This window comes from Ambystoma mexicanum, chromosome 6p (assembly GCF_040938575.1).
Source record: "Ambystoma mexicanum isolate Mex_15411 chromosome 6p, UKY_AmexF1_1, whole genome shotgun sequence".
Taxonomy (NCBI): Eukaryota; Metazoa; Chordata; class Amphibia; order Caudata; family Ambystomatidae; genus Ambystoma; species Ambystoma mexicanum.
The window spans coordinates 1,032,250,893-1,032,277,138 of record NC_090935.1 but is presented as its reverse complement, the minus strand read 5'-3'; the positions used below and the strand labels follow the sequence as shown (position 1 = coordinate 1,032,277,138).

The 26,246-nt window shown below is 44.3% G+C and overlaps 1 protein-coding gene across 1 annotated transcript in view; it reads right to left on the bottom strand.

Moving 5' to 3' along the window:
• Nucleotides 1-3,440: 3,440 nt before the first annotated feature.
• Nucleotides 3,441-26,246, bottom strand: part of SPTLC1 (serine palmitoyltransferase long chain base subunit 1) — a 1,178,456-nt gene continuing 1,155,650 nt past the window's right edge. The window contains exon 15 of the mRNA XM_069625635.1: nt 3,441-5,457. Coding sequence (XP_069481736.1) covers nt 5,364-5,457 — 94 coding nt within the window. The 3' untranslated portion in view covers nt 3,441-5,363. The remainder of the gene's footprint in view (nt 5,458-26,246) is intronic.

Here is a 26,246-nt window from a genome sequence, read left to right as displayed (position 1 = left end):
ATGTCATCGGCACGCGTAGCCAGTTTGCCATAGAAGTGATGCAGCAGTTGTTGAAGTGTCCAGACTGCAGGGGCGCAGTTACAGTGGGAAATTGTGTGCAAAGAGGTGCAAAACTACCTGAATTATCAGCTGTTCATTATCCGCAACAACTTGGAACACAACAGTTGGCCAAGGCTACTAGGGAATTAATCAGGAGTACCGGAGTATCTGCGGCCATGGAAAAATCTCAGGAGGTACAGCGGCTGGTTCTGCAAACTGAAAGACTGCACCCTTATGGCTAAAGGCCCAATAAAAGGTTTGTTGCCCCAGATAGCACATTTTGCCTGCTCCATGGTCAGGTTGTGGATAAGGGACTGGATAAGACACCGGGTAGTTAGACCACCTGACAGTCCAGCACAAAACCTTGCCTCTGCACTGGATTTTACTCCCAATTTGTGGTTTGAAATTGGCTCAGCGTGGAAGCTGTGGCCCCAACAGCCACCCCAATGTATAAAGTTGGTACGGAATAGGATATGCTGGGAAGGAGAAGTGTCTGGGTTTACTCTACGTGATAGGAGACTATTTAGAGTTAAGGACAGGACTATAGAACATTTTTCACCCCTGAGACAAATATTCACTTTGTGGTGCATAGTGAACCTAAACAATTCAATGTGTTTTGGCTAGCGGTAGGAAAGGAGTTTATTAACTTCTGAAAGAATGGCCCACATTAGCACCAAGGAGGTTTCAAAGAATAGAATTTGTAAAGTTTGAAATTAGATAACTGATATTGAAAAAGAATTAGGGTATTCATTTTTTGAAGTGGTGTAGAATGATCAAAAGCGTTCTTTTGAAATAGCTCACTTAATTGTTAATCTGTGCACTTGAGGGAATATTATCTGTGCAGCCCATATAGAAGTGACCAATCAAACTTACATTACTCACTACTGTATGTCTAACTGCTTCATTTTAATTTTTTTTGCAGGGATAATTTTCTGTTGCCATAGATGCTGTAATATAAACAGCAAAGTAGTGGTCAATATGACACCCTCCACGCAAACTTGGCTCGGCCACTGAGATGTACCCATCTTTTGCACTATTTGAAGTCCAGAAAGAGACTAGCACTGGAGCGTGAATTAAATGAATTACTGAACAAAAGAGAAAATGTGAATAAGTATTGATATAACTCCTGTGCAAAAATAATGAGTAAATAACCAGGAGAATCATTAATACAATTTGGTGGAGGGTTAGAAAATGTGTGTGAAATGAGTTTAGCTCAAAGGCCAAAAAGGAGTCACTGTGAAGGCAGAACACCCACATTTCCTCATAAGTATTGGTTATTAAACATGATGAGATCATGATGGGTACTATTGGTGCATGGTGATGGCGAATGAGAAGTGGTAGAGGTTATGAGGCAAGCATTCCCTTGTCAGATGTGTATGGTATGACATGCCTATTTGCTATGAGCCCTAGTGCTCATTATTTTTCTTTCTTTTTACTGGAGTTTGTTGAGGGGTTTTCCAGTGGACTATTAGAAATGGATAATGATTGAACAGGATTCAGCCTACTGCGCATGCACCACACAAAACTGCAGAGAATGATTTTGCGACTACTTGGGTTTATTAAGTGAAGGACGCAATGTTGGGAAGCAGCCAGTTCTGTCTGGTAAAGACAATGTTGGAAACAGGGAGAACGTCAGAGCCGGTGGACCAAAGCCCCTCCTTGTATGACTGGAAGTCAAGGTGAACCTGGGAAAACTATGCCTCATGTTGAAGTAGGAAGAAGAGCCAACAGGCTTTTGCTGGAGAAGAGAGGTTAAAGGGAGGCAGGACTAAGGTGCTGCAAAGGCCTATGTTTGGTGTTTGAGATAAGGGGCTGTACGTCATTGAGGGTATAAGGGAAGGCTATATGGATGGCAGAGCTTTTACGTTTTCGGGGCTGGGATGCAGTGTCTCTTGCAAGACAGGATGTTAAATGAAACCTTTCATTTTTTATTCAGTTGCGAACTATATCACAATTATAAAAGTAATAGCCACCTTCAAGTCATATTTAAGCCTCAATTTCCTTATTAAAGTAAAGGTAACTTTACACAAAAAAGTATACTCCTTCAGTAGCTACCATCTGATATTTAATCCAATACTTAAATTTGAGCATATGCTCATTTATGCATATTGTTCTAGGTTTTTATCTTTACACAAAACAAATCATGTTAAATTCATACTAGAGAGGGACAGACTGATCTGCAAAATCAATAAAACTCGAATAATCATTAAAACTGTAACACTGCTATTCTTAATGTGTAGGCTGAAAACCATCGCCAATTTATGTCAAGCGTGCATGGTGCCTTGTTTGAACTAGAAATGATGGGGTTCCTATGGAACATGCTGTTCATTTACACACTGCTTTAAATATTCAAGGTTCTGCAAAGGAACCAGTATGGGTTGACGTTTAGCCTAGGTTGAATGACAGATCATTAACATTGGGGAAATGATGTATAGCAGTCCTACTACTGGGGAACAGATGTCCCTTACACCTATATCCAGCTACTCCCTTGTGTGTCGCACAAATTAGCAAGGATAGAATGTTGGCAAGAGGGGACGCATTTAGCTAGACAGTTCATAAGGAGGACCGACACAAAAGACAATTCGGTCAAACTAAGCATCTACAATTGAGCATGCTTCTTAAGTAAAGTGTTTACATAATTGATACATTGAAAATGAGACTTACTTTTACTTTCGGTTTCTGTAAATCACATAAAATGCTATTGCTACGATTAAGTCACCTGGTCCACTCCGAAAGAATCCTCTTGTGAGCGCTACTAACTGAATACACAGTTTCAAACTGAAAAATGTTTTATTCTCCAAGGTCCAATCTGTCGATAAGACATAACAAGTCTAGTAAAGCTGATGTAGTTATTGGTGGTGTTAATGTGTGAACGAATAATCAATACTGTGCATTCATGCACTCACGTTTAACGGTCATGGCAGTTTCCACTTCCATCAAAAAGGAGTGCATGGGTCATAACATTTGAGAATGGGTAGGTAGAGGATATGAGCAAAATGTATGCGTATAATGAAATGTGGTAGGCACTGTGTACATCATTCATATCAGACATTGCAAACTTGCATTGCTATTTTCTTCTTCCTCCATCCAATCTGAAAAACGCTGCATGGACTGGGAAAGGCATAACAAGAGGCAGGTGGGTGTGAGCAATCTTAAAAATCCATTTTGAGTGCATTACTCTCTCCGGAAGTGATAACAGACTGGAAACCACTAAATAGGATGCACTGGAGCTCAGGAAAATAAGTGTTCGATCTCAAAGCATGGATACACCAGCGAGTAAAATATTATTTCAATTAAAAAGCAAACGGAATAATGTAGAATTAATAGAACAAGTAAATACCATTTAAATATACAAATTGGCCACAATATAATTGGCAAAAGGAACACACTTAAGAATTAGGTTATAAGGAAAATTATTTTAATTTACAACAGAATTCTGCCCCAGCAAAAATCACTTCATTTGCAATTAAAAGGCACCTAAGGCACAAAAAGGTGAGAACAATTCAGAAGAAAGAAAACATTTCCAAAGGAATGTGCTGTGTTATTAAAACCTGAACATAGGTAGATTTTGGTTATAAACTACATACATATGCAATATTATATTTTTCCATAATTGAGGCGATTGAGGACTGAATACGTTTTGACAACACATTAGCGTGACTTAACATTTCGAGTACGACTTATAAAAATAGAAATAAAATCATGTCTTATTTAGGATATAATGAATCAATGAGGGTCCACACAATGCAGAAATGAAGGCACGGTTATGAATTATAAACATCCATGCCCATGTGTTTGTGTAATATGAAACTACAATAATTTCAAGTGACTTGTGTATGAGTGATGATTTAGCCAAAATGTGCGTTTTCTTTAATTCCTACACATCAAGATAGCCAAAATAGAGAAGTTATCTTAATGCAAGTGAAAAATGACTGATGAATAGCCCTTCCTGAGCAAAGCTCTAATCATATGATGTGTTAGTACCACCAAATTAGAGACACCAAGTACGCCAAATAAAAATGATTTGAAAGGGATTGCCCTTCAAAATATTTTGTTGGTGTGCTTTTTTTCAAGCCACGCGTGGTACTAATGTGGTACGTTTGCACACAAAACTAGAGGTTTAAATTGTTACCATGTCCAGCACTTGCAGTGACTGTTCGAACACATTGTGGCTTTTTTGCCTCCTGATTTGGCTTGCCCTTACTACCTCTGCATTCTATTTGGCTGTCACGTGCTTCATGTGGGCATTTACTATTGTACCCTGAAACGTTAAATCAGCATTTTGGTTTCTGCAGTCAAGCGTGTGCCACTAAGTCAACATCTTAATGTAATTTGCAGTGCATACGGTTCATGAATGCATACTCATTTTGAAATCATGCTGTCATTTAGAGGATATAGTTTGGATGCCAAAGCTTTAAAGGAAGACAGAATGCATACATTTCTCTGGCTTCAGACTACGTTAGGTACACTGACTGCCAATTGCCCTCTCTTCTACCCCCACTGGGAGTGGCTTTCAGTGAACCATCCACTTGGAAATCTGATTTTGATTTACGGATAACAAATATTTCTATGACTGTACCTAAACCTCAAATAAAGTAGTGAAATTAATAAATATATGCTTTACTATTTGTAATAAAATAATGCAATGATCGTGTAACTTTCAAGACGGAGTGAAAGAATATGACCAAGTCAATGGGAAATGTCCATTGTTATGCAGTTAAATGCATCAAAAATAATTTATAAAAACAAATAGGACTTCTGAAAGTGAACAATACATAAGTAAATTATACGAGAAAAGGAAAGGAATATGGCTAATAATGTTAACAGTTATTCTTCCGGAAAGCAGTATGATAGTTTGAGAAATAAACTTGAAAAACATTATTTTACGTAAAGAAGTCTTTCCAAAGTGCTTCTCAATGCTCGGTAAAAATACTTAATATTACATCTCCTGGATAAAAATAAACTGCAAGCAGATGTTTTCATACTTCAGGAATTGGCAAAAAAAGATAACGTTCGTTTTTTCACAAAGCAAAAGAACACTACAATGCACATAATGTTTTAATAACACTCAATTTTAACTGTTGAAAATATTTGAAATTTCACTTGTTAGATACTTGGTCATGCCACAGTCATTGTTCTGCGCAGCAGGTCTTCTTTGTCCCTTCCAACTTGGAAAACAAACCTGAACATTTCGCTCCATAAATGGCTATACAATAACCAGAGCCTAAATCCCTCAGTAGAAACCCAGGCACTCTGCATTGAAAAACAGATTTGCATCCTGACATCATGAGGAACAGCGATCATGTCTTAGTACAAATGACAGTTTAATTGAGAATGGACTGCACAGCTTGCTTGATGGTTAAGACAGCGTTATCCAGTTCTTCATCCGTCTGCTCTACAGTTACTATTACACGAATGCTGTGGAACAAACAAAAACAATGTTATTTCAAAGTAGAATGATTATGGTACATTACATACAATGGCTCTACACCAAATAGCAATGCATGTTCTCCAACTGCTTAGCGCATTTCAGAGCTTGTTAGGAATAATTCAATGTATTGCTTAAGACTACATTTAAGCAATAACCCCTGGGGAGGGGCATTACTGCTTGGTACAGTACGGAGTCCTGGTTGCTGGACGTAGGGAGGGAAGGAAGGGACTTAATGTCCCTGGATCCATTACCAGGCAGTAATGCAGCCCACCAAAGAGGCTAAAGCTACAAGAACCATGGCATGCTGTCCGTGGTACGAATATTTTGTACTGTGGCAGTATCACAAGAAAAAAAAAACTACAACTAGTCCCTTCTCCCTGCCTTACATGGCCATGGCGTGGTGGGGAAAGAGGGGTGCCACAGGTGGTGAGGTGAGCGGTCATTACAGGGAAGCCAGATGGAAGTAAGTATGCATGAAGGGGTATGACGCAGGGAGTCTTAGGGGAGTGTGGTGGAAGCATAACCCGAAGCAGTGTCAACTAGACACTTAAGTTCAGATAGGCAAAAGGCCGGCATCCCGTTGCTCATGGGGCTTGTAAGGCAGGCAACGACCTGAAGTAATGCCACATTCTAAGCTCAGTAATTGTCTGGGAGGCCATTGTACATAACCTCCCAGATGCCACTATAAAAATCATACCTAGACTAACTCCGCCTATTTTTAGAAAATGTGAGCATCGTCTCATGTTTATATTAACAGTACAGTGAAACTTGTAATCCAATTAACTAACCCATGACCTAAAGTTGATGGATACTCTAAGGCCTTATGGCATTTTATGTTTTCAGGTAACTTGCGCTATGGAAAATTTAGTTTGGGATGGATACATGCGTTTCCAACAACCGGAAACTAGACACAATGCTGGCAGACCATCAGGGGGCCTATGTGTTTGTGTCAAGCAGGGGGTGGGCATTAATGGAAGAATAATTTCAAGTTAACAGAGGCATCTTGGTGGTACTGTTGGAAGTGGGAACGAACCCTGGCCATACAAATATTCTGATCAATGTGTACTGGCTTCCCTCTCATTGTGAAATAGCTGTTATAATGGGGAATTTGGAAGAACTGTTGGTAACCACGAAGATGGAATTACCAGACTCCGAAGTAATAATGGTTGGAGACTTTAATTCACACAGCTTGCCTACTAACATAGCATGGAATAAAGAACGGGACTTGTCTAGCTCGTACGCAGAACTCAATATTCAACAAGGTAGGTACTGGGGGGAATTTTGGGAAGCGTGGGTTCGGATATGCTAAACGAACATACAGAGAGACTTACCAGAGAAATCCACCTGGCATAAGGAAGAATCTTGTTCTTGGTTGGACTAGGAGTTGGTCTCGGAGGTAATTAGCAGCCGGATAAGTGATCACGATATAGTTGGCCTGAACCTTAATCTAGCAATCAGAAACTCAAAAACAAAGAGTTGTAAAAATATCGTAGCCAACACATGACGACCCTTACAGGGTTCATGACAGAATTTTCTAACAGCACCTCAAAGCAGGAGAAAATGTAAAAACTGCGAGTAGAGAATTTCCATACCTTTATAATGGGGAATGTGGGGAACATTATGGGGTCTACGGTAAGGGGAACGCGTTCAAATCATCCTCATGTATACATGAAGGAGTTCCAACTGAGAAAGAGATGCGTAAGAAGATCAAGGAAGTAAGCATGGGTTCCCTAGATAAGACAGCAAAAATCACTGCAATAAAGAAAGAAAAACAGTTCTATAAAAACAGGATTAAAAGCCACAGATGGATGCTAGTCCAAAGGACAGGGAAAAAAATGCTTCAGGCAATGTTGGAAAAAAACCAAAAGATTTTTGATCATTAATCGGAAAAAAAGGAATAGACAATATAGAGATGATCAACCCTATCAAGGAGGAAGGCTGGAGGAGCTACTTCTCGGAATTGTATAAAGGTGAACAATCTGTTATGCACACAGGGACATATAGTGAGGGATGGGACCTATATATTTCCAGTCAACATCTGGAAACAATAATAAAAGCCGGTTCCAATTCAAGAGCACAGGGACCGTACGACCTTTGTAATTTAATCATGAAGCAGGACTATGAAGTGTGGGCATACTAAACATTCTGTAAAAAATAATTAAGTGTTGCTCACCAGAGTGACTGCTTCCAGGTTGGATTGTCCCAGCAGGTGGACCGCCAAGATCCACACCTCCTGGCTGATAGCCCCTTCCCATATTTCCAGGGTCAACAAGCACAGTTGTGGGGATCTGGTGTCCCCGTTTCTTGATATAGTACATGCAGGTCATGTGGTCTGTCCGGATGCACACAGACCTGCCCTTGATGGTCGGGAAAAAATACTTGAGGGCCAAATGGATTGCCATAAATTCCAGCCAGTTGATGGGATTCTGCCAGTCGGTCGGGGTCCAGAGCCCATGCACCTAGTGCATTCCCAGAGTAGCTCCCCATTAATGGAGGGATGAATCTGTGGTAATGGTGTACTCTATAGGGGGTGGACGGAACGGTCTATCCACCTAGATGTTTTCCTCCTGCTGCCACTATTTGAGATTGTGGTCCAGATGTTGTGGGATAGAGACCAAGGCCCTCTGATGGCCGAAGTCCTGATCTCAGGAATTCGCAAAATGCAACTGGAGCCTCCTCCTGCGGAGCCTGGTGTAGACCAGGTGGCATGCTGCCAGTACTCAGAGGATGTGTTGATACCACAAGGCTGTGGTGCTGGACCTGCTGCGGAAATGAAAGACGGCAGTCCAGAACGCTCTAACCTTGCCCGAATGGGGAATACCTTCTGCTGCTGTGTCTCCCACAACAGGCCCAGAAACACTAGCGTCTGTGTAAGGATGAGCTGAGATTTCTGGTAGTTGATTGAAAACCCCAGATCGAATAGGGTAGAGAAGAGCCTGCCCGCTGAGTCTCAAACCTGCTCTGGAGACGAGCCCCTGACTAACCAGTCGATGAGGTACGGCTAGACATGCAGCCCCTCTGACCTGAGGAGAGCTGCCACCACATTCATGAGCCCCGTGAAGACTCTCTGAGCTGAATTTAACCCAAAGGGCAGAAACCTGTACTGGAAATGCAGGCCCATGACCTGGAACCTGAGGAAGGCCTTGTGAGGCTGCACAATTGGAACGTTGAGATATTCGTCCTTTAAAGTTCAGGGAACACGTTCAGTCTCCGCCACAGTATCTCGGCTATGAATGCTGCTCAGGACAGGAGAAGGAAGAGGTAACCAGAAGCCCCAGGACACAACTGAGATGAGTCAAGCCTGACTGTGAGGGCCAGCCTGAACCCAACTGGGGTGCTGTGGACATGAAAAGAATTGTCGTTTCTTCTGGTCAGAGGCTGATGAGAGGGACTGGGACTGGAAGAACCCCTTATTTGAGGCTTTGTGGCGATTTCTCCTGTGCTGACTCGGAGACCTGTCTGACTGCCTGGCCTAGCGGTCCGGACCTCCGTGGAAGACGCCAAAAGATCGGCCCTTGTCTGAGCAGGACTGTGCCTGTGAGAAAAGCTTAGCTGCTGGCTTGGTAAGAATGGCCAGTGACTTGGCTGTCTTAGAGCTGCTCTTCTTATCGAGCTCTTCATCAGTTGTGGAGTGAAAAAGATCAACCCCCCCCTTCAACGAAGGACCAGGATGCTAACTTGCAGGAGGCTCAACCTGGTAGCCTTTAGCCAGGTTGTGCGCCTCATGCATGTTGCTAGACAGATTGCTCTGTTAGCCATGTCGATTTGGCCTACAGAGTCCTCCATAATGTCCTGTGCCACAAGTTTCGCCTCGGCTAGGCCCGCCTTGAATGAGGCTTGTTTTGTCCTTAGGGATGTCAGGGAGAAAATCTGGGATTTCCCTCCACAGGCGTGGAATGGCTGCCACCAGGATGGCGTCTCCGTTGGCCTGCCTGATTGATTCAAGAGTCGTTTCCTCCTTGTTCAAGAGAGCTGCCATGGCAGTGCTCGACGAGGATGCCTGGGGCTTGGCATACATGGATGCTTCAGCGATAACCGATGACCGAGGGGCGGGTGTGTTGAGAGTAGGATGCTGTCCTCCCCGGCCTGTCTGAACTTCACATCCAGCTTTTTGTTAACGGGTTGCGTGGAGTGCGGCCTGTGCCACCCTTTCTTGGGTAAGGCCTCCACATCCTTCTGTAGGGGGGACACCAGACCTCCCATCCGCCCTGATGCTAAGGACCTCCACCAGAACTCCTGCTTCATGAAGCTCCTGTGGCTGGAAAATGTCCAGGTATTCTGACAGGCCAGCGATCCTGGCGTGGAAGGCCGAGGATGGTGTGTCCTTCTCGTCTGTCCCCAGTGAGGTGACGCCAGCATCCTTTGGGGGTGCTTCCGGTGTTTGGGTTTTGCACCTGCACCGGGGGTGCTGGAGCCTCAGGAATGGGCTGCTGTGGAGGTGGAGTCAGAGGTGGGAGCATGGGGTGTGTCGTGGTGGGCTGTGCGGGTGAAGTCAAAGGCAACATGTCCTTGATAATGCCCCCGAGGAGGGAGTCCATTTGTGGCGACCGCATGAGAGACATGAATTTGAAGAAAAACCTGGCTTCACAGGCTGGAGGAGCATGATCCTGCACCGGTGGCGAGTATGCCTGATGTCTCCCCAACCCTTGTCCGTACATGGAACCCAAGATGTTGGGGTATGACGCAGTCAAGGTGATGGCGTCATTGTTACCCATTCTGCCCTTTGAGTAAAACTTGTCTGTTCATAGCGGGGCTGCGGACCTCTGCACCTGCCTATGTGGGTTCCCACCTTTGTTGATCGGAAGTGGCAGCCATCTTGTCTTGTGCCGCTGCCATTTTGTTCTTGAGCACATGGACCTGTAGCTGGCATGTTCCTGGGCTCGGCTTGCATGCCTGTCTGCACCGGCTCTGCACCACCCTGCACCTCAGGTGTACACCCAGTAGGCTGTGAGTCTCTATGTTCTAGCTGGTGAGGGGGGCTCGATTGACCCCTCCCGCCAGAGCGCTTCCCCAGGAAGGAGTCATCTCTGTAGGGTGCTCTGGAGAGTAAGGCACACATTCTACATCTTCCTCCGGACGTAGTCCTTGATGTTCTGTGGAGGAGTCCTGTTGAACAGCTCTCTCCAACGCGCGAGCCGGTGTTTAAGTGACCTAGGCGTGAGAGTGTTGCACGCCGAGCAACCTTCCCATCCAGGGTCTTCACCAAGGTACCGGAGAAAGAGTGCGTGCAGATCTGCTGTGGGGAAAGAACCATCGCACGAACGGCACCTGCTAATGCCTGTTGAGGTTGACATGCACCAGGCACAAATAAGGGCACTGGTGGACGTTATTTGCAAATCTGCAAAGGAAAAAAAGAATTTGGGGAAAGCACATGTTATTAACGAGGCTTGAGGTCTCACCAAGGAGCGATGGCGGTAATGGTCCGTTCCCGTGGATGCGCAAAAGGGGACTGAGGTGTGGCGCCGGTGGGCGGGGTTAAGGGAGCCTGCGCCATCAGGGCTGCGCCCCAGCGTGCCAGTAAAGTTAAAGGGGAAATTTATTTTTCTGGAGGAAAAAAGGTTCTGTTCCAGTCACTCGCGAGGGACGCCCATATAGGATGGTGGAAAGGGGACGGGACATAGGAGTACGGTTAGCTACTAAAAGTATTCCTTTCTCCTGGTCGATCTCAATTATCATCCTGATATGCAAGAAGGGATGCCGCCTGGAGCCCGTGAACTACAGGCCAGTTGCCCTGATGGACATTGAAAGTAAAGTATTTACTAGATGTCTTTTGAAAGAATTGGAAAAGTGGTGTAGGGATACAGAGAGACTTTCCAAATTTCAGACGGGCTTTAGGGGATCCACGGAAACAGATGCAAGTGACCTGTTCAAGCAATCAATAATAGAAGAGGCATGTAGGGAAGGAAAGGATGCCCTGTATGTGGCAAGTGGCGACCAGAGTATGGCATTTGATACGGTCGACAGAGCAAACTCTGGGAAAAGCTATCAAAGTGAGGGATTCCGGCACACATTGGAGATCTTGATTACGCTTCACAGGGACACAGTGATAAAAGTAAGGTTGAACATGAATTGCAAGGTATCAAATTCTATAATTACAAACCGCAGATTGAGGCAGGGGTGTGTCCTTGGCCCCATCCTCTTTAACTTATATGCCTCTGACTTGGGTGAGTATTTGAGAGAAGCCTTGCTCCCAAGATAAACGAGGAGAGATATTTTTGGATGGCATACACAGACGACATCTTGCTTATGGATAGAACTCCACTAGGCCTCCAAAGACTCCTCTCCCGTCTTGAACACTACGCATCATTGAATAGCCTAATCATCAACCTGAAAAAAATCGAATATAATGGCTTTCAGCGGAAAGAAGAACAAGTTACTTCTTACCTGGTAACGTTCTTTCGATGGGATGTTCCTCCGACGTATTCCTTATCTTTGAAAATTCGTCTCCAGCTTGCTGGCCTCGGAACATTTTTTCAGCAGAGGGCGCTGCGCATCGACGTCTGTCGAGTTGGTGTCTCTCGTAAGCCACCGTATCGGCGCCAACGTCACCATGCCCATAAATAGCCACGCGCAGTGTCCGTTGCTCAGTTCCGTTTTGTAGCATAAGATAAGTCATGCCTGAATTAGTTATTGACCTTGAAGGAGCGTAAACTGCAACCACAAGGGAAGTATTACTGCGGGGATGGATGGGAGGGGCGATAAGGAATACGTCGGAGGAACATCCCATCGAAATAACGTTACCAGGTAAGAAGTAACTTGTTCTTCGAAGGGATTGTGTTCTCCGACGTATTCCTTATCTTTGATAGACTCCCATAGCAGTGTTGTTTAATTGGAGGTGGGAGTAAAAACGCCATGTTTCCTTTTAGGAATGAACAGAATGTAATACTGCTTTGCCAAACCTAGTCTCTTGACTAGAGGAGGAATCCAGGTTGTAAAATCTTGTGAAGGTATGTGCGGATGACCATGTGGCAGCTGCACATATATCTCGAACCAGAACCCCTCTTTGGAGGGCTGAAGAGGCTGCGATACCCTTGGTTGAATGAGCCCTAAGATTTTGAGGAGGCTCTTTCCCTGCTAGTTTGTAACATTCCAGAATGGCCAAAATAATCCATCTGGAAATGGTCTGTTTTGTTATCGGTAGTCCCAATTTGTGCCCTGAGTAACCTACGAACAGTTGGTCTGCTTGCCTAATCCTAGCAAGTCTGCTGATTTAAAAGCTTAAAGCCCGCCTTGGGTCCAGCCTGTGTAGCCTTTCTTCCTCTTTCCCCAGATAGGGAGGAGGATAGAATGAAGGTAATGCCATTTTCTGAGTGATGTGGAATTCAGAAACCACCTTTGGGAGGAAATTAGGCTTCACCTGAAGGACAACTTTGACTTTATGAAAAATTGTATAAGGGGGTTTACAAGATAGAGCTTGTAATTCGCTCACCCTTCTAGCAGATGTTAGTGCCACTAATCAGACAGTTTTAAGGGTGAGAAATCTTAGCGAACAAGAGTGGAGTGGTTCGAAAGGAGTACCCATCAGGAAAATTAAGACTAAATTTAAGTCCCATAAGGGAACTTTGAATGGTCTTGGAGGATAGACATTAGTTAATCCCTTTAGAAATTTTATTACTAAGGGTAATTTGAAATACGATGGCTCCTCTGCAGTGCGCTTGAAGATCGATAGCGCTGCGAGATAGCCCTTGATGGTGCCAACTTGAAGGCCTGAATTTTCCAAATAGAGTAGAAAGGATAACACCGTTGGTGTACCACATGAAAAGGGGTCGATATTCTCTTCTCTACACCAGCTGCAAAATTTGTTCCAATGGCAGCAGTATAAAGACTTTGTTGCTGGCCTTCTGGCCGAAAGCAACACCTCCATAACGTCATCAGGGAGTTCCCAATCCTTGTATCTCAACTTTTCAGAAGCCAAGCGTGAAGGTTGAGGGTTCTGATGTCTGGATGGAGAACCTGACCTCCCTTTCGTGAGAGAAGAGTCTCCTTGAGTGGAAGGCGAATTGGAGGGCAGATGGACATGTCCGCAAGGTCCGGGTACCACGTTCTCCTGGCCCAGTCTGGGGCAATTAGGATCATGGTCCTCCGGAATCTTCTCAACCTCCTGATCATTTGAGGAATTACAGGGACTGGTGGAAACGCGTGCAGGAGTGGAAACCCCCAGTTCACTACGAACGTGTCCCCTAGAGCTCCTCTCGGGGAAAATTCCCTTGAACAAAACAGATCGCACTTCCTGTTGGTACTGGTGGCGAACAGATCCACTTGAGGGGTTCCCCAAAGGGCGAAGATCTCCTGAAGGACTTCCTGAGCTAGTTCCCACTCATGGGAGACTGTGCCCTGCCTACTCAGAGCTTCCGCCGTCAAGTTCTTCTCTCCGGCTAGGTGAACTGCCGATAGAGAGATTCCTTCTTGAATTGCCCAAAACCAGAGCTGCATTGCCTCTCTGCACAGTGGCAGTGATCCCATGCCTCCTCTTTTGTTGAGGTAGTGCATGGCCACGGTGTTGTCCGTCATTATCAGGACATTTTTTCCTGTACTGATGGTAGGAAAATTTTCAGAGCTAGTTAGATCGGTCTCGGCTCCAATAGGTTGATGTGTAGTCTGGACTCCGATGGAGACCAACGACCGCTGATGGTCAAGACGTTGGCATGGGCTCCCCACCCCGTGAGTGAGGCGTCCGTGACTACTGTTATCTCCGGCCATGGTTGCCAAAACAGTTCTCCTTTCAAAATGTTCTCTCGATAAGCCCACCATTGAAGGTCTCGGGCTACCTTGTCCGGAATCTAAAGGAGATCTGTCATTTTTCCTGAGAACAGCGACCACTGGGTTCTTAGTGCCCACTGGAGAGATCTCATTCTCAGGCGAGCCTCTGGCACAAGGAAGATGCAGGATGCCATGAGGCCTAGCAACCTCAAAAAGTCAAAGGCTGGGAGATGTTGGGCATTTTGAAACTTGGTGACCATCTGCAGAATATCTTGAGCCCTCACCTCTGGTGGCGAGGCGTTTCCCAGAGAAGTGTCCAGGACCGCTCCGATGAACTGGAGCCTCTGTGATGGTATCATTTGTGACTTCTTTAAATTGAGGGAGAAGCCCAGTTTGTGAAGGAAATGGCAGACAATCTAGCTGGATGTGAGCTTGTTCTGAAGATACAGCCCTGATCTGCCAATCGTCCAGGTAGGGGTAGACGTGAATCTCTCCCTTCCTTAGACTTGCCGCCACTACCGACATTAACTTGGTGAAGACCCTCGAGGCGGAGGTCAGCCCAAATGGCAGAACTCGAAATTAATGATGAGAGCCGCCAATTGCGAACCTCAGGTATTTCCTGTGTTTGAGATGGATTGGTACAAGGAAATAAGCATCCTGGAGGTCCAGAGATACCAGCCAGTCCTGGAGCTGGAGGGCCTGAAGGATCTGAGAGAGAGTTACCATCTTGAACTTGTCCTTCCTGAGGAACTTGTTCAATTCTCGTAAGTCCAAGATGGGTCTCAGTCCTCAGTCTTTCTTCGGGATGAGAAAGTAGGGGGAGGGGGAGGAGTACCAGCCCTTGTTCCTCTCCGCTACAGGTACCGGTTCTATGGCACCTTTCTCTAGCAGGTCTACAATTTCCTGCAAGAGGAGCGGATCTGGAACTTTAAGAGAGCTGTTCCCCGGTGGATGACGGAGGGATGCGTAGAAAAGCCAGGCAGTAACCTTGGGAAACTGTCTCCAATGCCCAAGCATCTGACGTAATAGCCTGCCATTCCGTCAGATGAGTTAACCTGCCCCCTATTGGTGTCTTGTGAGGAGAGTCCTCAGAGCGGTTTGGAGGTGGCTGATGCAGATGCCGAGGGTAAAGAGGTACCTGCTGCTGCGGCTTTTGTATTTTTAACCGGTCCACATCGGGTGGATTTTTTCTGACCCCTTTGAACCAGCTGTCCTTTGCCTCTTCCGAATGCGGAATAGAAGCGAAAGGACTTACCTCTCCAAGATGTTCCTGAGGGGCGATATGGTGTCTGACGGATTGCAGCTCCCAGGGATTTTGCTGCTGCCTTTGATGTTCGAAGCTTTTCTAAACTGTCATCTGCCTTCTTACCAAACAAAGAAGAGCCGTCAAAGGGCATATTCAAGAGTCTGCTTTGCACATCTGGAGCAAAACCAGACTTTTGCAACCAAGCAAATCTCCGGGTTGTTGTACTTGCCGCCATGGCCCTCCTGATGCTGTCAGCAGAATCGATGCCAGTCTGAAGGGATTCGCACATTGCGTCCTTACCATCCTTAATGATGTTGAGAAACGCTTCCCTTTCTTCTCCCTCCGGGAGACAGTCAGCCGCTGATGAAGCACACTCCCAAAGTGTGTGGCTGAACCTTGCGAGCGTACAAGTAGCATTGATGGATTTCAACGCCATGCTACATGCAGAAAATACTTTTTTGGCCATTGAATCATATCTATTGTCATCCGTGTCCTGTGGAACGGAAGGGTAAGCCGATTTACTACCTGATGAAGTTGCTGCCTGAACAACCAGACTCTCCGGAGTTGGGTGTTTGGATAAATATTCAGGGTCAGCAGTAGACATCCTATACTTGGCAGATAATTTTTTGGTAACCGCCGGGATAACCTCAGGGGTTTCCCAGTTTGCCAATATTTTCCTTTGTAATGCCGCATGAAATGGCACCACAGGATCCTCCTGTGGACTTTCAACCAAAATGTCTGTGAGGTTGTCTTGCTGAAAAGCAGGTGAAGGTGTAGACCATCCCATAAACTCGATTATCCTTGCCATCAAGGTTCTATAGGGGGTTTCAGCATGTTCCCCTGGGTCTGGTTTGGCAAATTCCACTTCTGGGGAAGTGTCCAACCCACTTGCTTCATGTAAGGATTCATGGAGGTCCTTAAACCTACCTTCCTCAGAGGTAAATTCCTTTGGTACAGGAGTTGCAGATCCCTGCAACTCAAAAGGTCTCTCCTGATCCGAATTCTCCCCTTCCTCATAAATAGATGCTAAGGCTCTGGAATTATCAGATCTTGGAAATGGTATAAATCCTATTTCCAGAGCAGAAGGGGCCAAATTCGTCATAATTGGCCGAGAAAACGTCAACGCGGACGTTAAAGGCTTCGAAGCCATCGAAAAAGGCGTCAAGAAGGTTGGTAGAGGCCTCCAGGAACTCTAGAGTATCGGAATTCTACTCGAGGTTGTCAACGACATTCTCGTGATCGAGGCTCTGGGTATGGCCACTGGCTGTGAGGTGGCCGTGGGTTTGTCCTTTGTCGGCGTCAGCGTCTAATCGACTGACCTGTGCGTCGAAGAACCCTTCGATAATGGAGTCAAAGACGCCAATCTATGCGTCGAAGGGATCTTCGACGACGGCGAAGACGCGGCCTTGCCTTTACTCGAGGGTTCATGCCGCTCTCGAGTAGCTTCTTTCGCCGGGTGCTGCGACTCACAGCATTTTGATCTTTCGGGTCTTTCACCCAGGGTATCATCCTCAGCAGTCTTCGAGGGGGTCGAGGCTGCTTTCTCGAAGAAGCTAAGCATCTTTTTCCTGAATTCCTCCCACTCAGCCTGAGAGCTATGTTTTGTGGGGCAGGAGACCCTTTTTCGGGGAAACGGAAAAAGAAGACAAGGAAGGGGATCTTCAACGTCTCTTTTTTGAATGCTTAGATCTCGAAGAGTGATGGGAACTGCTTCGAGATCTAGAACGAGAATGTCTTTTGTGATGGCGAGGAGACGAATGTCTCGACTCCCCCGAGGAAACTTTTGAAGAAGTTTTAACTGCCTTACCTCTCTCGAGCTTCCCCTTACGCTCCTTCAAGGCTTTCGCCGTCATGGACATGCAGTCCTCGCACTCCGAACAATGGTGCTCGACTCCCAGGCACCACAAACAGATCTTGTGAGGAACCGTCAACGACATTTTCTTTCCACAGTCTCGACATTTTTTTAAGCCGGACCGTGGAATCGTCCATTCGGATGAGGAAGCAATCGAGTACAAGTCGGTATTCACGAGGAATAATGAAGTATATTTGACTGAAGAACTGAGCAACGATATTCCGAGGCCCCACGAAGTGCGGAAAAACGGAACTGAGCAAGGGACGCTGCACGTGGCTATTTATGGGCATGGTGACATTGGCGCCGATATGGTGGCTGTCGAGGGACACCAATTCGACAGACGCCGATGCGCAGCGCCCTCTGCTGAAAAAAATTTCCGAAGCCAGCAAGCTGGAGACGAATTATCAAAGATAAGGAATACGTCAGAGGACACAATCCCTTCGAGATATAAATCTGTTCACTACCAGTGGTTGTTGGGTGTGAGTCCAGTGCTGGTGATACCATCGGTGAAATATCTAGGGTATAGGCTAACCATGCCAAAAGAACACAACCTCAAGAGGGACCTTTGGGTAAAGGACCAACAACTGGAGTCTCAAATGCAGCATATGGGGAATACGTTTTGTCGGTTTACGATGTTACCATTACTACAATTTTACAAATCTAAGGTTATCCCGATCTTATGTTATGGTTTGGAAAGTGGTTGTTGGACCGAGAACTTGGAACTCCATAAACTGGAAGGGATGATTTTAAGGATAGTCTTATAGCTGCCTTATTGTGTACCCCTAAATGTGACCTTGTTCGAGCTGGGCTTGAATACCCAAACTCCATTATACAATTATACAACTGAGGCCATCGTTATTATTCAGGAAGCTACTGACTGGTGAAAGAAACTCGCTGTACGAAGCAATGGGTCTCCAGATGGAGAATGGGAGGAGGGCTTGTTTTCTTTAGGGCTAAATGTGAATTTATCATGCAATATTGTTATGCGTCATTGGAATCATTTGTTAATCCCAGAGAGGTAAAGAGGAAAATTCTAGATAAAGACTGGATATGGATAGGTGAAGCTACGACTAGGTATGGCCTGTACAAGGAAATCAGCCTGAACCCTAAAAAAGGTGAACTCTCCTGAAATATTTAAAACAGTGTCCCGACAGACGTTACATGTAAACGTTTCTGAGGTGGAGATTCAACCTACTCTATACGGGTGAGGTGCTATCAATATGAGGCCAAAGAGAGTGCAATATGTAGGTTTTGTGGATATGCCTCAGAAACGTTAAAGCATTTGTTGATTTCCTGCCCCCTGTTGCAAGATAACCAGAGAATAACTGTTTAGTAGATTTGTTTATGATATTGGTTCTCTGAATGAACATTTTTGGAGGTACATCCTACAAGGCAGCCCATCATCTTTACTAATATGTGTTGTTCACTTTTTAAAGAAAGCAATGATTATACAACATTTTAAAATTTAAAAAAGTAAAGTACAATAGGGTGGAACTCCTTAATTTGAGTGGTGACAAACTGGACATTGGTTGACACTGCGTACTAACTTATAATCTTCAGCTCATCTTTTATATTGAATATGAATGAATTTTAAAATGTGTTATCGTATCATGAAATTGGATTATCAAATGTATTTGTGTTATGTATAAGGTTTTAAATAAAAAAACAATTTACAATAATAAAAAAAGAAACTGGTGGTAATCCAATTATTAATCTGGGGAATTAAACTGGGGATTGGGCAGATAATTTAGCTGCAGAAAAGGCATTTAAGGAAGAGAATTTAAAGGAAAACATAAAAGCAATATTCTTCAGCTCTGATGTTTGTAACGTGTGTGAGGAAACTTACTCAGATTTTATGCAATTTGTTAATATCATGCAGGGAGACCAGGATAATTTGAGAAAAGTATTTGGGCAATTTTGTGGACAATCTTGATTAGCTTTCAACAATGATCTTTCAGGAAAGACTAATTGCCGTTCATGAAAGACGTCTCACCATTGCTGTCCTAAAGGTTATGAGTTGCTTGGGCCTGGTTTCCTTTAAATAATCTATTGATGAAATTGGTGGATTTGATGTAAATTTTTCCTGTACTTTTACTGTATATATTTTATGTGTAGTTTTGTTTTTATCATATGGTTATATGTGTGGTTCGATTCTGTTTTTCTGTTTTTGAAAATAGCCGTTAATTTCGGCTATAGCACCATAAATAAAAATCATAAAGAAATCAAATATTTCCTGAAACAAATAATGATTTGGTGCTTGTGAAATACACTAAAGGTTTACAGCCTTTACTAAGAATAACTTGTGTACCTTAGAATTACGGATTCACATGTTTTTAATTAAGACTTGTATCCACAAACATTGGAGGATCCCCAGATACAAACAAAACTAGTAGCAGGTTAATTTCTCCAAAGTACCTATACCGCTTGCTTCGTGCAACTGTTGCCCATCCCATTCTAAAGCTAATTCCTTTCATTTTGAATTTAGAATTTTGGGATATGCAAGGTTGTAGAATACAATAAGAGGAAGTGGTAGAGTGACAACACATGGCAAAAGTTACTTACAGTATCCAGTCATATTCTTCGCAGTGCTTTTATGTTTAGAGACACACACTTTGCATATTCTTCCAAATAGTGGTTGGTAGACAGTATTAAAAGTTGTTTACTTACAAAGTAAAAGTAGGCATTCTACTCCTCTCACACCATTGATGTATCCTTAGTTGCTGATAAATATTTTACGCATCCATTTCACACTAGGGTGTATGCAGGCTCTACTCTCAAGCAGCTTCAGCCAGAACAGAGATGGAAGGCTCCACAAATCTGTAAATCCCGTTTTGCAGAACTGCTCAATCTAAACTGCCACCCACCATGGATTAACAGTCTACAGTGTAGTGTGGTGTGGTGTGGGTGCAGGTTATAGGTCTATTTCGTCTGGGGCCATTGGGTACAATAGTTAAGACAGACATGGTAGACCCAGGATAGTCTGACTTGAAGCTGTCATTGGAGGTATGAGGCACCACAGGGGAAGATTTTGTGGAGCCGACAGACAATGGCCTGGATGAAACTTCTCCTGGCCCACACAGATTCATCAATTTGTAGTTCGAGGTTTCACAATTTTCTCACTTTTTAAAGGTAAGGTTGATAAACTTTTCATAGGTTTCCAGAGTCACAGTCAATATTAAACATGCAGGTCTACAGAGCATAATGCCAAGAGTCCCATTTCTGGAAAAGGTATCAGCAGTCGTTTGGGGAGATCAGCATCTTAAGTGCTACTTGTATGCCATCTGCCCCTATCCCACAATGGAAGGGATGGGATATGCTCCAGGAAGTTGTAGAGATCGCTTTGCACACATGAAGATTATAACTATTTCCCCATATATTTGTGTTTGCATTTTTGAAAAGGAAGTAAAAGTGCTTACACATTTTTTGAGAAATCATGCAGTCTGTCACTTCTCAAACAGTTCACAAACAGATGAACTTGTGACTGTCTTTTTTTAATATAATGGTTTTGTAGCTTGCAAACAGTTCACAAACAGATGAGCTTTTATAAACACAAAAGGTCGCCCCTTCTCCCTATCTGCCCGCCCCATTTCCCCAACTACCGATAAGTCTGCATATCAGTGATTGGCCCAAAAGAAAGAAAGACACTATGCATAGTGTCTAAAACATTATAAGGCCGAAACATGTCGACATCCATCTGATATACCCATATAAATTGAGTGTGGGATTGCTGATGCAAAGAAAGTGGTCACAAGTGTGTATATCTTGTTTTGCCCACACACACCCCCATTGTGTGTTGTGTAATGCACTATCCTTTTTTGTAAAAAAGGTTTTTTAAAACAAGTAACATGAACGTTTCTGTTTTTGTGGCACCATGTGCCCTTTTTTAGTCATATACAATATGTAATGAATTTAGCCTTTTTATAGTTTTCTCCGTGTTGGGTTCCATGATGTACTGTAGACACAACAGCAAACTGTATTTGTTTCGTTTGTAAACACTCCTTCACTCGAACCTTTGGGAATTGGAAAGAGGGATAATCGGACTCACCTTATATATTTTCTCTCTTTGACTTAGTTCCCTTTGAGTTCTGATGCCCCGAGGCCAAAAAAAGTGGGAACTTACCTGACTTAGGTAAGACTACCTAGATAGAGGCATAGACACATTGCAGGGCTCTGAAAACAGCTTTGGCATAGCAAAAAAGTTCTAAGGCCCTGGCCGCCTGCCTTGATGCTTTACATTTCTCTAAAGAATTATCAATTTTGTCTCCAAAAAGCTTGTCCTGAGAAAACGAGACAGCCTCAGGCAGCCATGTAGCCGAATGCAGCTGATATCACCACCCACCGATCTCCCCCAAACCCCCACACTCCTCTGACTATTGAGTCCACATTGTCAACACCTGCCAGAATCCTATTTTAGAATGACTCAATGCCTACAGAATCTAATGTGTTGCCTTGTGGTTCTCCACAGGCCTTCGGCTACTTTATACAGGGCTTACTGTTATCACCCAGATTAGGAGCACCATTGCTTGACCTTAAGGCCAATGAGTCAGAGGTGAAAATGTTCTTGGCCGTAGACTTTATGCACTTCGACATTCTTACTAGAAGACATTTAGGAAAGCCATTCAGCCATTCCACTGAGTTAGCCGCATGCAACACGGTGCTCAAAAAGTAATAACGTGTCTCTCATCATTGGTCTGCACTCTCCAAATAGATTTCTATTCAGGGCCAGAAAACATATTAGCTTCTTTCTGATGTCCACTATACGGTTTCTTTACAGGATCCCCTAAAATGTAGGGATGATTGGGCATCCTGTGGCTCATTCGGCATCACATCCATGATCTGGTGCTTCTCGCCCTGGTCAACATTGTCATGTATGTAATATTCAATCACTGCACTGCCTTGTGCCATATAAGATATTAATCTGGCACTTACGCTTGTGCACCTGCTCATTGAGCATCAGCTCAGGTAAAGTATCTGTTAGGGAGAATCCTCAGAAATGTGCCAATTCCCTCCACCTTAGAGACCCTCAGCAACTTTGCTGGATTTTGAGGACTTGATTCTCTTTAACCTGAAGAGAGCGAGACCCTTTTTTCCCCACTCTCTCATGTATTTTAATGTGATTTTTAACTCTGTTTCTTTTGGTTGTGGAGTCTGACAAACTCCGTAGGCATCATCTTTTACATTGCGTCACACAGCACCTTCAGTGCAGTGACACAGGGAATTCTTCCAGATTTCCCAAAGGTTTAAATACTTTCTCGGGGATAAAATACCGTTTCCAAGAGCAGTAAAGTGAAATTGATTTTACTTACCATTGTAGCTTTCTAGACCCAGCACACACTATCTTACAATGGGGTGCTGGAGGGGTTACCTAGTATCCCCTTTGTCTAGCTTCTCATGTAACATTTTTATTTTACACTTTTCTCATTGAATGGCTGGTGGCAGTGGTTTCGTTTAAACTACCATGGTGTGCATTTACCACGGGCTGCTTTCGCAGCTGCAGTAAAGCACCCAAGGGTGCCATTTTTGTCAAAATGGCCCCAGTCTTCTTTTTTTGCCATTTCTTTGTGGAAAGGTCCTTCTTGAGATTTACTCTGCGCGCCAAACCAGGTTTGGTCCCATTGTTCACTTTGCCTTTGGCGGGATTCACGAGTGAAGCCCGACTCTGGCTCCAGGGTGTCTGGGGTAGGCAGGAAGTGAGGGAGGTGCCCGAAGCACCCTGTTCTTAGTCTCCTAGGAGACCCAGATGCACTCTGGTGATTGGCCAGATGGCTCGACGGCAAGGACAGCCCCCCCTTGATGGGTGACTGACGGCTAGGCTGGAATGAATGGGAGAGAACTGATTAAAAGGCAAGTCTTTTGGCTTGGAAGGCAGAGTCGACCACTGGACAAAGGAACCAAAGAACTTCTTGAAGAGGACGCTTGCTGCAACTCCTGGACCGTTGGTTTGCCTGGTGAAGCCTTGCTGCTGTGCTGAAACTCCAAATTTATATCGACAGAGAAGCCACTGCAAAGACGACTTCTCCCCTTGAGTTGATGGGACCAATCAACTCCAAAGTAAGCCACCTGGACATCCATCTTGGAGCTGGTTGAATTTCCACATAGTTGCTGCTGGAAACCCTATAGCCAGGGAGAGGAACACCAGATTGTGTGCGTTGCTTTTAAGTTGGTCAAGAGCTCCAGGAAGATCCTCCTGACTCCCAGGAAGCAGGACCGACCGAGACTGAGCCCCCTCAAAAGAGTGCAGGACCCCAGAAGCAAGGAAAGTCCATCTCGACAGCCAGGAAATGCACTGTTGCTATTTGCAGTAGACGCGAGGAGCTGAAACACTGAACAGCCACTGAAAGTGAAGTTTGCCGGTTGAGAGTTTTGACTGTCCCAGTGCATTGCAGGAGTCCCCCGACATCTCCCTCTTGTCCGCACGACTGAGGCCCAGGAACTGTGAGATCTGCAGAGCTACACAGGAACAGAAGTCATCTGCTGCATCTTTTCATCATTTTAAAGGTACTGTACCAAGTCTAGGAGAACTTCCCTCTTAATGTAGAGTTGCTTGCACCTTCTACTACTCACAAGTCTAATCAGCTTGTGGCCCTACATTTGATTCTTCTTTTCATCAAAGACTCCTAAGAACTTATGCAAAGACTTTTCCACTTACTTAGCAGAAGTGCTTCATCCTATATAAGACGTATGCCCATTGACTTTGACATAGCCTACTGTACTGAATGACTCTTCTTGGAGGAACCAAACGTATTTGCCTGCTTAAGAATATTTGTGGTCTCATGTATGTTCTAAATAATATTTTCCTTTGACTTATTACTATCTGATTCTAAATGCAACAGTGATATATTAATGTCCACAGCACCCTAGCAAATGAAGTCACCTGAGGGTGTAGGTAGTGTCTGTGGGCCATCCCAAAAGGGTATCTACTGATTTAGAGATATTACGAGTGTGTATTTCATGAAGCGTATTTGAGTATTACTGTTAGAATAATCCTTCTTCAGAAGGGAGCAATATAACTGACTGATAAATTAAAATTGTTTATGCAAGAAACCTTGAGTGTAAGAGTTTATTTGAATACTTGTAACTGTAAATCTTTGTGTAACTCCACTACAGCTCACATTGACCCCTCTTGAGAGAAGCCTGGCTGCTCGTCCTGCTACCAAAACTGTGTAGTACAAGGTTACACCAAAGGTTGGGTTGCCTATACCTGTAGTCAGAGTTGTTTGTAGTGTTCCCAGAGGGTACTACATACAAACTTTGCGTAACAGTATCCAGAACACTGGTGTCTTGTCTTCAGGGACCAAGGACCTCAGCCTCCACAACATCCAGTTTACCCTCTCCAAAACTCCACTGTGCCTTGGAAAATAATTCTTCTTAGCCACCAAAGTCAAAGTCGCACCTGCCTAGCAAGGTGTCCCCCCTCTCATGCGCAACACTACACAAGGATCTAACTCAATTCTATCACCTATTAAAGCAACCTCCTCTACTCATTCTGCAAATGATACTGCTATCTACTTTGGGTTTATACTTACTACCATTCACAATAACCTCACTAATTACCTTCTATCCCCTCCTCACTTTTCTCAACTACTTCTACCCTCCTCTCCTGCTACTATGCCAACAAGGATGACATTGTTGCCATGCTCCAGGCTAACCCTTCCTGTGCCCCCACTATCCCTACACATTGTGAAGCACATAGCTCCCTTTGTTGCCCCACATCTTACTTCCCTCTTCAACTCCTCGCCGGACAATCTCACTTTTCCCTCATCCTATATAAGACAGCTACTGTCATCCGTCTTCTTAAAAAACCTGGTCTAAATCTGAACTTTCCTGCCAATCTTCACCCCGCCCCTCTTCTACCACACTATACCAAAATCGTAGAGGGGGTAGTATTCAATCAACTCACTGAGTTCCTTTATACTCCCAACTCCTGGCTACGGACATCTGCATTCTACAGACAACTTTCCTCAATGTCAGCAACTTCATCTCTTCCGTTCGGCATGTAAACCCTTCCATCGATGCTTATACCTCGACCTCTCTGCTGCCTTTGATACAGTCGACCATTTTGAACTTCTCTCTACATTCTCTCTCCTTGGCATCAGAGATTAGGCCCTAGCTTGTTTTGCTTTATACCTTGACCTCAGACACTTCAAGGCATCCTGTAAGAGCCATACCTCCCCATTGACCCTCCATTACTGTTGGAGCTCCCCAAGGGTGTGTTGTCCTCTTCACTATTTATACTTTAGGTCTTGGCACCCATATCTCCTCTTACGGATTTTCCCCATAAACTCTTAGCTGACATCTTCTCCTTTCACTCCTTATCCGACGATCTGTCAAAAATTTCAAACTGTCTCTAAGCCATCAAATATTGGATGGTGTCACCCGTTATCATGCTTCACTCCATTAAGACTGAAGTTCTCTACTTCCCAGGCAAACAGGCTTTCCATTACTCTCCTCCTCCTTTCTTCTCTCTGGACTACCTTCATTACTCAGCTTCCACTCTTAACCTCAGTGCCATCTTTGACCATCACACAACTTCTCGCTCTTCATCTCCAAATCTGCCACTTTAGCCAGACTCTACTTCCTCAATATTAGCAAAATCCATCATCATCTTCCTTTCAATACTGCTCAAAAGATAATTTCCTCCATAGTCCTTTTTAGATCCGACTACTGGCCTTTGCAATCGTACTTTTTCACCTGTGTACGAAGTCCTCAACTTCGTGGTCTGCAAACTTTTCAACCTTTGTCGCTCCTCAGACCGTTGTTTCCAAAGTCCAAAAAATAATCTGTCCACCGTCCAAAAATTAACACTATCTGGCCCTATTACTATTTCAAACAAAATAAAGGGGTTGAATAATGATTCCCTTCTCATGCTTGGTGCTTCCAGCACTTGTCTCCTCAATATGTGCTTTTCAATAGTGATTGGTAACTATCAGTTCATTCAATTCTTTCCTCACGTTGCTATAAGTATTCTTTACTTTATG